Here is a 12381-nt window from a genome sequence, read left to right on the forward strand (position 1 = left end):
AAACCATGCAGAGTGCTGGGAATGGACCGAGGGGACAAGATGGGTCAGTCTCCCTAGCTGGACTCTCACTTAGAAAAGAGACGATCAGGAGTTTAACATCCTCTGAGAGAAGGGACTTTGGCTTCTGCTTTTCGACACTGAATTCAACTTGGTCTTTTAGCCCCAGACCCTCAACATAATTCGGAGAGCCTGCCGGTCTTCACTTAAAAATAATAATAATTCTGGTATTTGTTAAGCACTTACTGTGTGCCAAGCACTGTACTAAGCAGTGGGTTAAAAAGATTCCAAGTCCGTAACCCTGGTGTGGTCAGGTGGAAGGCCACCCCGTAATTTCTGTCCTGTGAATAAAACCCACGGCTCTTTCATAATGAGAACCAATAATATACTACTGGAATTAATATGCACGCCTCCTCCTTCCTCCTACCTCTAAATTATGTCAGGGCATAAACTATAAACTCTATGAGGCGAGGAATCATGTCTCCCAACTACTGTATTCAACCAAGGGCTCTGTCCCCAGGAGAGGCTCAATAAATGCTGCTGGTTGATTGAAACTGAATTTCCGTTCAATTAAAATTCTCCACGTATGGAACTCTTTCTTTTCAAACCAAGAATTATTCTAAACCGGCGGTACTTCTTGCCGATAAGAAGCAATGGGTAGAAGTTACTAAATTTCATCCTAGTTCTTTCCATTTTCTCTTTCCAGGCTTTTCGACAACACTCCAGCTCACCTCCTGGCCTCCAAAATAGATTGTCATCTGCGAGGGGATTCATCTGTTTAATGGATTCTCTGCACTAGTTACCCACCTACCATCCCCATACTGTCTGAAAAAGTGACTCACTTCAGGAAATGAGGGATAGACAGGAAACCCCTTCCCCAGTCATCTGGCAGGCCTGTTGCTGCTTCTCACTGCTGCCAGGCCAGGATTCCAAAAGGCTTTCCCAATTCCAGGTTATCGCTTGTTTTGATTTGTCTGCCTCACCGGTAGCTCTCCTCCCCTAATGTGGACGACTGAGAGTTGACTTGATTTAGCGTTTCCTATTGCCGTGCAGTCTTTTCCTACTAAACGGGGACACATTCTGGGAAACTCACAAGATGAGAGGCAATTTCACCCAAGGGAAATAAAACAGTATTCTTTAACGATGACTAGCTTTGAGACTACACAAGAACCGAAGACTACAAACAACACCATTATTCTGTCAGACCAGTGGTCCGCCCGCTCAAAACTGACTCTGACAGTGGCATTAAAATACTTAGAGGAACGATGTGATGGTTGGTTTCATTAGTATCCAATAGAGTTAGTAATTAGGGAAGTGACACCCAAACCTAAATTTTCCCTCTACATTCCAAACTTTGCCTTAGTAAACCATTATGGACCATTTGCCCATGGATTGTTCCCACCTCCTCTTGGATGTGATGTTTTCTAAGGAACAACTTTCTGTGGTAATTAATTCCACATGCTAGACACCAGCTTCATGAAGAAGGGTTTCCTCTTGAAGTTCAGCCTTCAATGGGTGTCCCTCTCGTCCTCACGGGACTCGGTAAGCAACTCTACCATGTCCACCCCGTTCACACCCTTGGTTGCACTTTCTCAAACTCCATGAGGTCCTTCCCCAAAAGCGGCGATCAGAACTGCGCGCCGAATTCCAAGTTCAGGTGTTCCATGGCTTTTCGAGGTGCCCCAACTTCATTTTGTTTGTTTTGTTTTCTATCTCCCTCTTAATGAAACCCAACATTCGTTTGGCTTTTTCGGCTGCTGCCGTGCAGTGAGTCAACGATTTAAAAGAACAATCTGCGGGAGTCATTCCGGGATCCCTTTCCCGAGTTATGCCTGACGGTTCTGAGAAAAGTGAATAAAGGGCACATTTGGACACGTCTGTGCCAAGGGAGCAGATCAAGGACATGTATTCCAGGTCTGAGGAACAACTGTAGTGACTCCAGCTCAAATTGAATATTCAAGAGTATCATGAAATATTATAGATTAATCATTGCAATAACTTTATTTGTAACTGGGACAATTACATAAAGTGCATTATCACATAGGTTGAAATCAAGGATTTTACTGGCTCTTTTGTTTTTCTCAGTAAACATCAAGCCCTATTTTCAACATTTGAAAAGCAAGGTCTCGGATTATTTCCTAACCGCTGCCTTTCAGGGATTGGTTTACTATCTCAATCCCAATTTTAGTGTTCTGAAAACAATACCACGTAGCATTTCTTATTGCCAAACTCCCTTCCACTGCTGCCGGATAAGGCTGCGTGTGAGATTGCTTTCATAAGCAAGCCCTAAGAGAGGCCAAAATCTAACTCATTAGATAAGTCAAGGGAGGAAGACTACTTCCACCTTTTACTTCAGAGGATCTGATACTAGAAGGATGCGGGGGGGAGGGGTGGGAGAGTTGCATTTTAATCTTGCCATATCTGATCAACTCCCTTTAATTGATCCAGAGGGGAAGCTCGTGTTTATATTCCAGCTCTATCAAGGATGAGAATTCAGGAGAGAGTTTTGTTAGCTCGAGCTGGCAAATGTTCAAGAAACTTTGATAGTTGGATTCCGTTATTGGGCTCGATGAAGTTGTTTTAAAATAGAGAAACAAAGCAAATCCCGTTGGCCCAGATCTGAACTTCAAGCCAGCAAACTCTGAAAGGCGGGCCAATGTCATAGCGTTCCTGGTCCCTTTGGTGAGATGAACAACACACTTAAAAAAAAATTTTTTCTTTTAACAACAACAAAAAAGTCTTCTGTTTAAGTCATGGGATTGTCCTTATGAATCTAAGAAATCTTGACTGAGAAAAAGGGTTCAAAAGAACAACAAGCCACTGCACAGAAAGGAGGCCAGAAAGCGCCCATCTTGACAAATGTTTAAAGAAGAAATGGCTTCTAGGCCTCAGATTGAATAACACCATGCAGGAAAAATTCGCAAACCAAATTTTTTGGTACCTACGTTTTAGCTTATTTCCACAAATTTATCCATTCAAAAAAAGCAGCCCTGAATCCGACCGCCTTAACATTTCCCTTCTCATTTGTTTTGGGGCAGTTCTCCGCCGTCTTCCTCGTTTCCATGAGGGTCTCGTAAGTCTTCAGGGCTCGTGATATTTCCTTCTTTGCATCAAAATGCACTTTTTGGCGGGTCAGAAGGGGCACGATCAAATTAAAGTCATTTATTCGTTTGTTCAGCTTTCCGATATTTTCTTGAAACTGCTCACACGCCAGGCCCCACTGTGTCTGTTCCCGCGGAGTCATTGGATTTCCAAGTTTGTTCCTCGACATCAGGATTTCTTCTCGGAGCTGCTCGATGGTGTCTTTGATTTCCTTCTGCATTAGGATCCACTCCGGCTGGTAACCGTTATCAATCAGGATCCTGTTCAGGTTATGGGTCATAGGGTCGATGTACGAACAGCCTGAAAACTTCTTCAGAGGCTTCCCCTTTCCGCTGAGGTTGTCGAAGTCGCCTTTGGCCATCGATTCCTGGATGAGATCCTCGACCAAACGCTCGATTGCCTGGGTCATCTTCTGGCTTCTACTCTGTCTTACGTCCTTAGCCGTCAAGCTGTGGGCAAAATATTGCCGCTCCAGTTTCTGCTTCTGGTACTCCATCACTTGCTCAGTGGCCCGGTCTGCTCTCAACTGCCTGTACTGTTTCTCCCTTTGACTGGGGGTCCCGAACCCCAAACCTTCGTAACTTAAATAATGTCGGTGCTGGGGAGTTTTGTATTTGGATTTATCTTCGTCCTCCTCGTCCTCGACCTTATGTGATCCCCGTCTGGATTTCTCCATCACGTGGGAAAGCACCGTTCGGTAGGCTTCGTCGATCTGTATGAATTTGGCGGAGTCCGCGGTACTGGAGCCGCTGTCGGGGTGGAACTGCTTAGCCAGTTTTCGAAACGATTCTCTTACCTCGTCGGCCGAACAGCTTTCGTCGAGGTTGAGCACGCTGTAACATTCTTTGATCGTCTTTTGAGGCTTATGGCTTGCCAGCGTTCGATTCCAGACGACACCGGGGTAGGGAAGCAGCTTCATTTGGTTCGGGATCATTGCTGCCGAGACCGTAAAAGAGCATCTGAATTTTGGAGTCATGGTCGAATAAAGCCACTTCATGATGGCTTAGCTGGAGTTGCATGCTAAATCTACAAAAGGATTCACGGGGGAGGGAAAGAGGTTAACGAAGAACTAAAAATGCTAAATTGAAGATTATTTTTCAACTTTCTGGAGCGGGTTTTGGAATTAGCCCAGTAAAAGATATTTATGACCCAACTTTAAAAATCTTGAAAATTTGAAATCGATTTTTGTATTCACTTCTTCAAAAGGCCAATCTGGTGCCACATTCGGCCCATGAAGGAGAAAGGCAATAATGATATGTGCTGTTATTGCTTATGATATTTCCTAAAAATAATCCTCAGAATAATAGATCTGCTAGGGCCTGGAAACTGGAATGAAATGATCATTTTTAAAGTCTGTCGGCCTCCCAGAGTGGCCACCAACGTCATTTTGACTTGGGCTGTCCAGGTCACACTTTATTTGGTTGGGTACTGGGTTTCACACCACGTGCCTCCAGGGTCACGAACCTGTCCGACAAAATTAAAATTCAAGGTTTCTCCGGACCAGACCGGTCTTGTGCCCGTGTGGGGAGCCACCCTGGCCCACAGTTGGTTCTGACTGGTTCCTCATGGGCCTGGAGCTCAGAACTTGGTAGGAAAGAGGTGGAGGGAAGTAGAGTAGCCGCGTCCGGTTTGATCAAAATGTATCTATCCCAGCGGTTACCGGTTACCTCGGCACTTAGCAGGCACATCATAAATAAATTCCACTGCTATTATCAATGAGTCTCCTCCTTATATTACTACCCCTCACTCTGAAGTATCCTTCCTGGAATTTCCCAGTAGTAATTTCCGATTATTCCATTTTTACTTTTAACTTTTTTCCTCCAGATCAATACCAATTGTGATGACCCTAATGTGGAGGTCTTCTGGGATGCTAACTTGATGGCTGCGGTTTGTCACTCTCTGGAGGATGACTCGGTCAGCCGCTTGAAGGGCGAAACAGCCTTAATCGGAATTTCCTAGATTTTTTTTTTAAACTAGAGAAAAGGCACTTTTTCAACATGGCACCATTGTTTCCCAACCTCTTTTTGCTTTTAAAAAAAGGAGGGTGAGTCATGTGGGCATTTTTGACAGGAGCCATTAATCTTAAGATCTGGTTCCATTCCACAGCATTCAACTTTTCGAGGTCTACAGGCGCTTTTCAACGTTTCTCTTCCTCCATCCCGTCATCCTTATAATCAACAGCACCACGGGCCTGGGAGTTAGGAGATCCGAGTTCAGATCTCGTCTCTGCCCTCCCTCGCCTGCTTTGTGACCTTGGACAAGTCCCTTGACTTCTCTGAGCCTCCATTTCCTCATCTGTAAAATGGGCATTCTCTGCTGTTCCCCCTTCCCCTTAGAATTTGAACCCACCCCATGTAGGACAGAGACTTTCTGTGATGTGATCATCTTCGCACATTGCTTGGGTTCATAGTAAGCCTTTAGCAAATGTTACAATTTTTGCTCTCTGTCCTCCCCCCTTTCCCAAACCTTTCCTCTTCACCCACTCCCTTCTGTGTCGCCTGACTTGTTCCCTTTGTTGTTCCCCCTTCCCAGCCCCACAGCACTTAAATACATAACTGTAGTTTTTTTAAAAAATCGATATTAATGTCTGTCCCTCCGCCTTCTAGACTGTAAACTCATTGTGGGCAGGGAATGTATCTGTTTATTATTGAATTGTACTCTCCCGTGCGCTTAATACAGTCCTCTGCACACAGTGAGTGCTCAATAAATACAATTGAATGGGTGAATCATAATAGTGGTATTTGTTAAGCACTTACTATGTGCATAATAATAATTATTAAGGTATTGGTTAAGCCCTAACTATGTGCCAGGCACTGTACTAAGCACTGGGGAGGATGCAAGCAAATCAAGTCAGACACAATTCTTGTCAGCTGTGCGGCTCACAGTTTTAATCCCCATTTTACAGATGAGGTAACTAAAGCCCAGAGAATAATAATATTTGTTTTTGTTATTTGTTAAGCTATGTGCCAAGCACTGTTCTAAGCGCTAGGGTAGATAGAAGGTAATCAGACTGTCTCAAGTGGGGCTCACAGTCCCAATCCCCATTTTACAGAGGAGGTCACTGAGGCACAGAGAAGTGAAGTGACTTGACCACAGTCACACAGCTGACAGGTGGCAGATCCAGGATTCGAACCCATGACCTCTGGCTCCCAAGCCCGGGCTCTTTCCACTGAGCCACGCTGCTTCTCTGAGCCACTCGGCTTCAGTTGTCATTCACTCACTTAATCGTATTTATTGAGCGCTTACTATGTGCACGACACTGGACTAAGCGTTTGGAATGGACAACTGGGCAAAAGACAGCGACCATCCCTGCCCAACAACAGGCTCACAGTCTAAAGGAGGGAGGCAGATGGCAAAACAAGGAGACAGGCATCAATGCCATCAAAATAGATCGATTCATAGATATAATAATAATAATGTTGGTATTGGTTAAGCACTAATGATGATAGACACATCGTTAACATTCCAAGTGCTTAGTACAGTGCTCTGCACATACTAGGCACTCAAGAAATACTACTGAAAGAATGAATTAACAAAACAGAGTATTCATTTATTCATTCAGTAGTATTTATTGAGCGCTTCCTATGTGCAGAGCACTGTACTAGGCGCTTGGAATGGACAATTGGGCAACAGATAGAGACCGTCCCTGCCCAACGAGGGGCTCACGGTCTAGAGAAGCAGTGTGGCTCAGTGGAAAGAGCCCGGGCTTGGGAGTCAGAGGTCGTGGGTTCGAATCCCGGCTCCGCCGCGTGCCAGCTGTGTGACTGTTGGCAAGTCACTTCACTTCTCTGGGCCTCAGTTACCTCATCTGTAAAATGGGGATTAAAACTGCGAGCCCTCCGTGGGACAACCTGATCACCCTGTATACCCCCAGTGGTTAGAACAGTGCTTGGCACATAGTAAGCGCTTCACAAATACCACCATTATTATTATTAAACAGGGGGGAGACAGAGGCTAAGCAAAAGAACAATAATAATGGTGGTATTTGTGAAGCGCTTACTATGTGCAGGGCACTGTTTTAAGCGCTGGGGGAGATCCTGGGTCATCAGGTTGTCCCACGTGAGGCTCACAGTTAATCCCCATTTTACAGATGAGGTCACTGAGGCCCAGAGAAGTGAAGTGACTCGCCCACGGTCACACAGCTGACAAGTGGCGGAGCCGGGAGTCGAACCCATGACCTCTGACTCCCAAGCCCAAAGCTCTTTCCACTGAGCCCGGCTGCTTCCCTAAGACAAGACAAACATCACCAAGATAAACAGAATCAAGGGGATGTCCACCTCATTAACAAAATAAATAAGATATGCAAATGAGCGCGGAGGGTGGGGGGGGAGAGAGCAGAGGGAGCTCAGTCTGGGAGGGCCTCCTGGAGGAGGTGACCTCTCAGGAGGGCTTTGATATTGATGAATTAACGTCTGCCCCTCTAGGCAATATCAATGCGGGCATTGATATTAATGTCTGCAAATGCATGTAGAAATGGGCCCGAGCGCAGTGTGACCGTGAGGGAGCACTCACTGCGCCTCACCCTGGAAAGCTCCTCGCTAAACTGCTGCAGGGCCTACAGGCCAGCGGCCATGAGGACGGGCCGCCCCCGCCGCCCATCGGCATTCTGGGAAATGTAGTTCGAGGCCCGAGGAGCCGCTGCCGCCGGGCATTCTGGGAAATGTAGTTCGAGGCGGGAGGCGGCGCCGCCCCCGAGGAGCCGCTGCCGCCGGGCATTCTGGGAAATGTAGTCCGAGGCGGGAGGCGGTGCCGCCGCCGGGCATTCTGGGAAATGTAGTTCGAGGCCCCCCCCCGCCTCCTCTGCGACCACGTGACCCGGGGCCGGCCCCTAGCGGTGCAGAGGGAAGGCGCGAAGGACGAGCACAATAAATAATAATAATAATAACAATAATAATAATAATGTTGGTATTTGTTCATGCATTCGATCGTATTTATTGAGCGCTTACTCTATGCAGAGCACTGGGCTAAGCGCTTGGAGTGGACAAATCGGGCAACAGAAAGAGACCATCCCCGCCCAATTACGCGCTTACTATGTGCCCAGCACTGTTCTAAGCGCTAGGGGGAAGGGACAAGGTCATCAGGCTGTCCCCAGTTTTCATCCCCATTTTACAGATGAGGAAACTGAGGCACAGAGAATAATAATGATGATGATGGTATTAAGCGCTTACGATGTACCAACCACTGTTCTAAGCGCTGGGGGAGATACAAGTTCATCAGGTTGTCCCCCGTGGGGCTCCCAGTCTTCATCCCCATTTTACAGATGAGGGAACTGGGACACCGAGAAGTGAAGTGGCTGGACCAAAGTTACACAGCTGACAGGTGGCAGAGTCGGGATTAGAACCCACGACCTCTGACTCCTAGGCCCGGGCTCTTTCCACTGAGCCACTCTGCTTCTCTAATCTACAATCATGATGGTATTGTTTACTCATTCATTTATCTGATCGTATTTATGGAGCGCCTACTGGGTGTGGAGCACTGGGCTAAATGCTTAGAATGTCCACTTCGGCAACAGATGAGACAGTCCCTGCCCAACCACGGGTTCACGATCTAAAAGGGGGAAACAGATGGCAAAACAAAACAAATAATAATAATAATAATGGTATTTGTTAAGCGCTTACTATGTGCCGAGCAGTGTTCTAAGCGCTGGGGAAGATACAAGGTTATCAGGTTGTCCCTAGTGGGGCTCACAGTCTTAATCACGATAAACATTGTGGCTTAGTGGAAAGAGCCCGGGCTTGGGAGTGGGAGGTTGTGGGTTCTAATCCCAGCTCTGCCACTTGTCAGCTGTGTGACTTTGGGCAAGTCACTTCAAATAATAATAATGTTGGTATTTTTTAAGCGCTTACTATGTGCAGAGCACTGTTCTAAGCGCTGGGGTAGACACAGGGGAATCAGGTTGTCCCACGAGGGGCTCCTCACTTCTCTGGGCCTCGGTTTCCTCATCTGTAAAAAGGGGATTAAGACTGTGAGCCCCACGTGGGACAACGTGATCACCTTGAATCCCCCCCAGCGCTTAGAACTACTATTATTATGAGTAATAGTAGGAAACCCAATCTGCAGACTTCCCCACTGTTTGTTAGACTGTGCGATCTTCAACAGTCAGACCTGGCAAATGAAAAAAGGAAATGAGCCCAAAGAGGAAGAAATGTCCTCCTTCAGCCCATCTCCTCAAAGACTCACACTCTGGACTTTGTGGTCCGGAATAGGGATGCTGTGGGACAACCTGATTACCCTGTATCTACCCCAGCGCTTAGAACAGTGCTTGGCACATAGCAAGCACTTGACAAATACCAACATTATTATTATTATTAAGATAAATCTGACCCCACTGTGGGAAAGGAATGCCTTTGGTTCCATTGTAATGACATAACAATTCATGATTACAACTATATCGGCAGATCGGATTTTGTGGCCTTTATAAATGTGCATTTTCAGAATTCTTTACTTTTTTTCCTCCTCTCATAGTTCCATCTGCACTGACCACTTTATGCACACGGTAAGCGCTCGGTAAATACAACTGATTTGATCGACTGATTAAACAACTACAATCAACTCCCAGTACCCTGAATCGTATCAGTCCAACGGCTACCTCTAACCCTTAGGTATTTATTTGTACCCACCCTCGGCACTTATGTATATATGTATATTAATTTGTTCATTTAGCTATTCTGATTAGACTATTTGTACGTGTTTTTACGACTATCTCCCCTTTATGAAGGCAACCTCATTAAGGACAGGGATCGTGTCTCACGCTTCTGTTGTCCTTCCCAAGTGCTTAGTACAGTTCTTTGTGCCCAGTGGGTGCTCAAAAAGTGCCTTTATTTCTGTTATAACTGCTATTCCTACTACTAATTCTCCATATAGGTGCCCTTATATTAGGTCCTTTAGTTCTTCCCATTTCTCTGGAATATTCCTTCTTTTGAAGCTGTACTATTCAGTGCTTTTAAACAAAATTCTTGACCTTGGTATTCCCCAAAAGAAAAGCTATCGATGTGACACATCTATTATTAGCGGGTCATTTTATTCACTTTCTTAACCAATTTATGCCACTGTTTAAAGGTTATCTGCAGCTTTTTGGGAGCGGGTACTTGGCAATTATAGGCAATGCACCTTTTACACCTTAAACTTTTAAACCACTTCTCTTGGTATTTTTACATATGGTTTTATTGCAGTATAAATGCTTCGCTTGGTGTAATAAACCCAAAACAGGCATTCAACTTTCCCAAAGAAAACAGAAATTACCCACGGCCATTGCTTAGTAATTATTGAGCCCTTGCTACGCGCTAGGTGTTATACTGTGTACCTAATTTGAGTTTGGTCTATTTGAGCTGATAAGAAATCATGTTCAGGAGCTTCTTGGTCTTTGAATTCAAACAATCCATCGGAGTGTTTTTTCGAGAACCTTCTCATTTGGGAATGTTTTGGAAGAGTTTTAGCCTTTGGGTGTGAGATCTCAACGGTGAGCCTCCTCTCCTAGGAAATTCTGCCCCATCACAGATAAGAAATTGACTGTGATGATGTGGGAGCCCAGACAAAGGCAAGCTTACAGTGTGGTGTGTCTCTTCTCTCCCGCTCTGTTTTCCTCTCCTCCCATTCCCCTTCTCTCTCACGCCTACTCTCCTTTCTCTCATCACAAAGAGCAACACTTCATTACCATCCCGTAAGACCTATAGGACTTCACATTCGGGAAGTACTGAAAAGGTAAGAAGTAAACTTACCATTTTTTCCCCTGAATTCTGCCTCAGATCCTGTTTTCCTTTTCCTGGCAATATTCGTTGCAAAATCTCCTTTTGGTGTTTCTGACTTACGGGTCGGGGGGGGGGGGGGGGGGGGGAGACCCATAAAATTCAAGTTTGAGTTACCCAAATCTAGAAATGATATAAATTCTTGGTAAGTGATACTAGGCAACTGTAATATGCATGTGCTATGCCAAAACGCCCAGTGTAGATGTGACTTTATGAGCAGGTAAGATGGTGATTAGCAAAATACTATGCTACTATTCCATTTAGTCAAACTGTGCATTTTAGTGGAGGAAGAGATTGTATTTCATAGGCTTGAACTCTTCTTTGTCTCTGCAGGTAAACATAAACCTGAGACTACATTGCTTACTGACAGAATTCACTTAGGGTTGTTTCAGCACCTACATATCATCGTTTCTTTTAAGCTACTCTAGTGTTTTAGACATGAAACACAAAACTGCCCAAATGTTTCCTTAACATCTCTTTTACCAGATCATATCTGGTAAAATTTGAATTTACTGATAATCCGAGATTGAGATAGGCTGTTAGTTTAATTATGATTTTAAAATCCATTGCTGTATTTGAGAAAAAATGAAGCATGCATTTCTCTTGACTTCACAAATATGGGGAGTCTCATTTATTGCTCATCCTGAAATTGCACACTATTGGGGTTTTTTAATGCTAACTTCTCTTTATTGAATGCTTATCTCTTACGTATAGGAGAATTAGGTATCAGGAAAGAAAGAATTGGGAAGTTGGGTGTTTTTTTTTTAAAAAAAAAACACCATTTAAGGTTCTCAGAATTCTTTACAGGTTTTAGTTATCCTCCGCACCCTCTCATTTAAAATGGGTTACAGGGTTGACACTATTTTACAGAAGAGAAAGCTGCGATCCAGAGAGGCTGAATGACTTATTCCATCCAGACTACCCAGCAGAAAACTGGAATCCTGTTATGTGAACCAGAGAGTGAATGGCACTTCCCAGAAGCAGCATGGCTTAGTGCATAGAGCACGGGCTTGGGAGTCAGATGGACCCAGGTTCTAATCCTGGCTCTGCCATATGTCTGCTGTGTGACCTTGGGCAAGACCCTTAACTTCTCTGAGTCGCCGTTCCCTCATCTGCAAAATGTGAAAAGTGTGAGTGTCCCATGTGGGACAGGGACCGTGTCTGACCTGATTAACTTGTATCGCCCCCAGTGCCTAGAACAGTGCTTGGCACATAGCACCTGTTTAACAAGTTCCATTATTATTATTAATATTAGCCTCTCCACAGCTAGCGTGGTCTTTCACTAATGGGTCCCTTATGGATTCCCAAATTTAAGGGCTTGTAAATGGAGGAGGGAGAAGACTCAGGTCTGAGAAGCTGATGGCCATGACACCTCCCATTGCTTCCTGATGCCCTCGCCAGTGTTCTTGTACTTTTCTTGCTTTCTGACTTTTGTTTGAATAATAATGACGGTATTTGTTAAGCGCTTACTATGTGCCAAGCACTGTTCTAAGCGCTTGAATGACTGCCACCCACTGGCACTCTCCTTGAGTCTTTG

The 12381-nt window shown here is 45.1% G+C and overlaps 1 protein-coding gene across 2 annotated transcripts; it reads right to left on the reverse strand.

Moving 5' to 3' along the window:
* Positions 1 to 1972: 1972 nt before the first annotated feature.
* DNAJC28 (DnaJ heat shock protein family (Hsp40) member C28) lies at positions 1973 to 7717 on the reverse strand. Of its 2 annotated transcripts, none has more exons than XM_001513891.5 (2): positions 7622 to 7717; positions 1973 to 4125 (listed from the first exon to the last, which is right to left on the reverse strand). In XM_001513891.5, the coding sequence occupies exon 2, from the start codon at positions 4094 to 4096 to the stop codon at positions 2951 to 2953; it is 1146 nt and encodes a 381-aa protein (XP_001513941.3). In that variant the 5' UTR covers positions 4097 to 4125; positions 7622 to 7717; the 3' UTR covers positions 1973 to 2950. The 2 variants fall into 2 exon arrangements, with proteins under 2 accessions (XP_001513941.3, XP_007667935.2); XM_007669745.3 differs by having other exon boundaries at positions 7612 to 7683.
* Between the last annotated feature and the right edge of the window lie 4664 nt (positions 7718 to 12381).

This window comes from Ornithorhynchus anatinus, chromosome 17 (assembly GCF_004115215.2).
Source record: "Ornithorhynchus anatinus isolate Pmale09 chromosome 17, mOrnAna1.pri.v4, whole genome shotgun sequence".
Lineage (NCBI taxonomy): Eukaryota > Metazoa > Chordata > Mammalia > Monotremata > Ornithorhynchidae > Ornithorhynchus > Ornithorhynchus anatinus.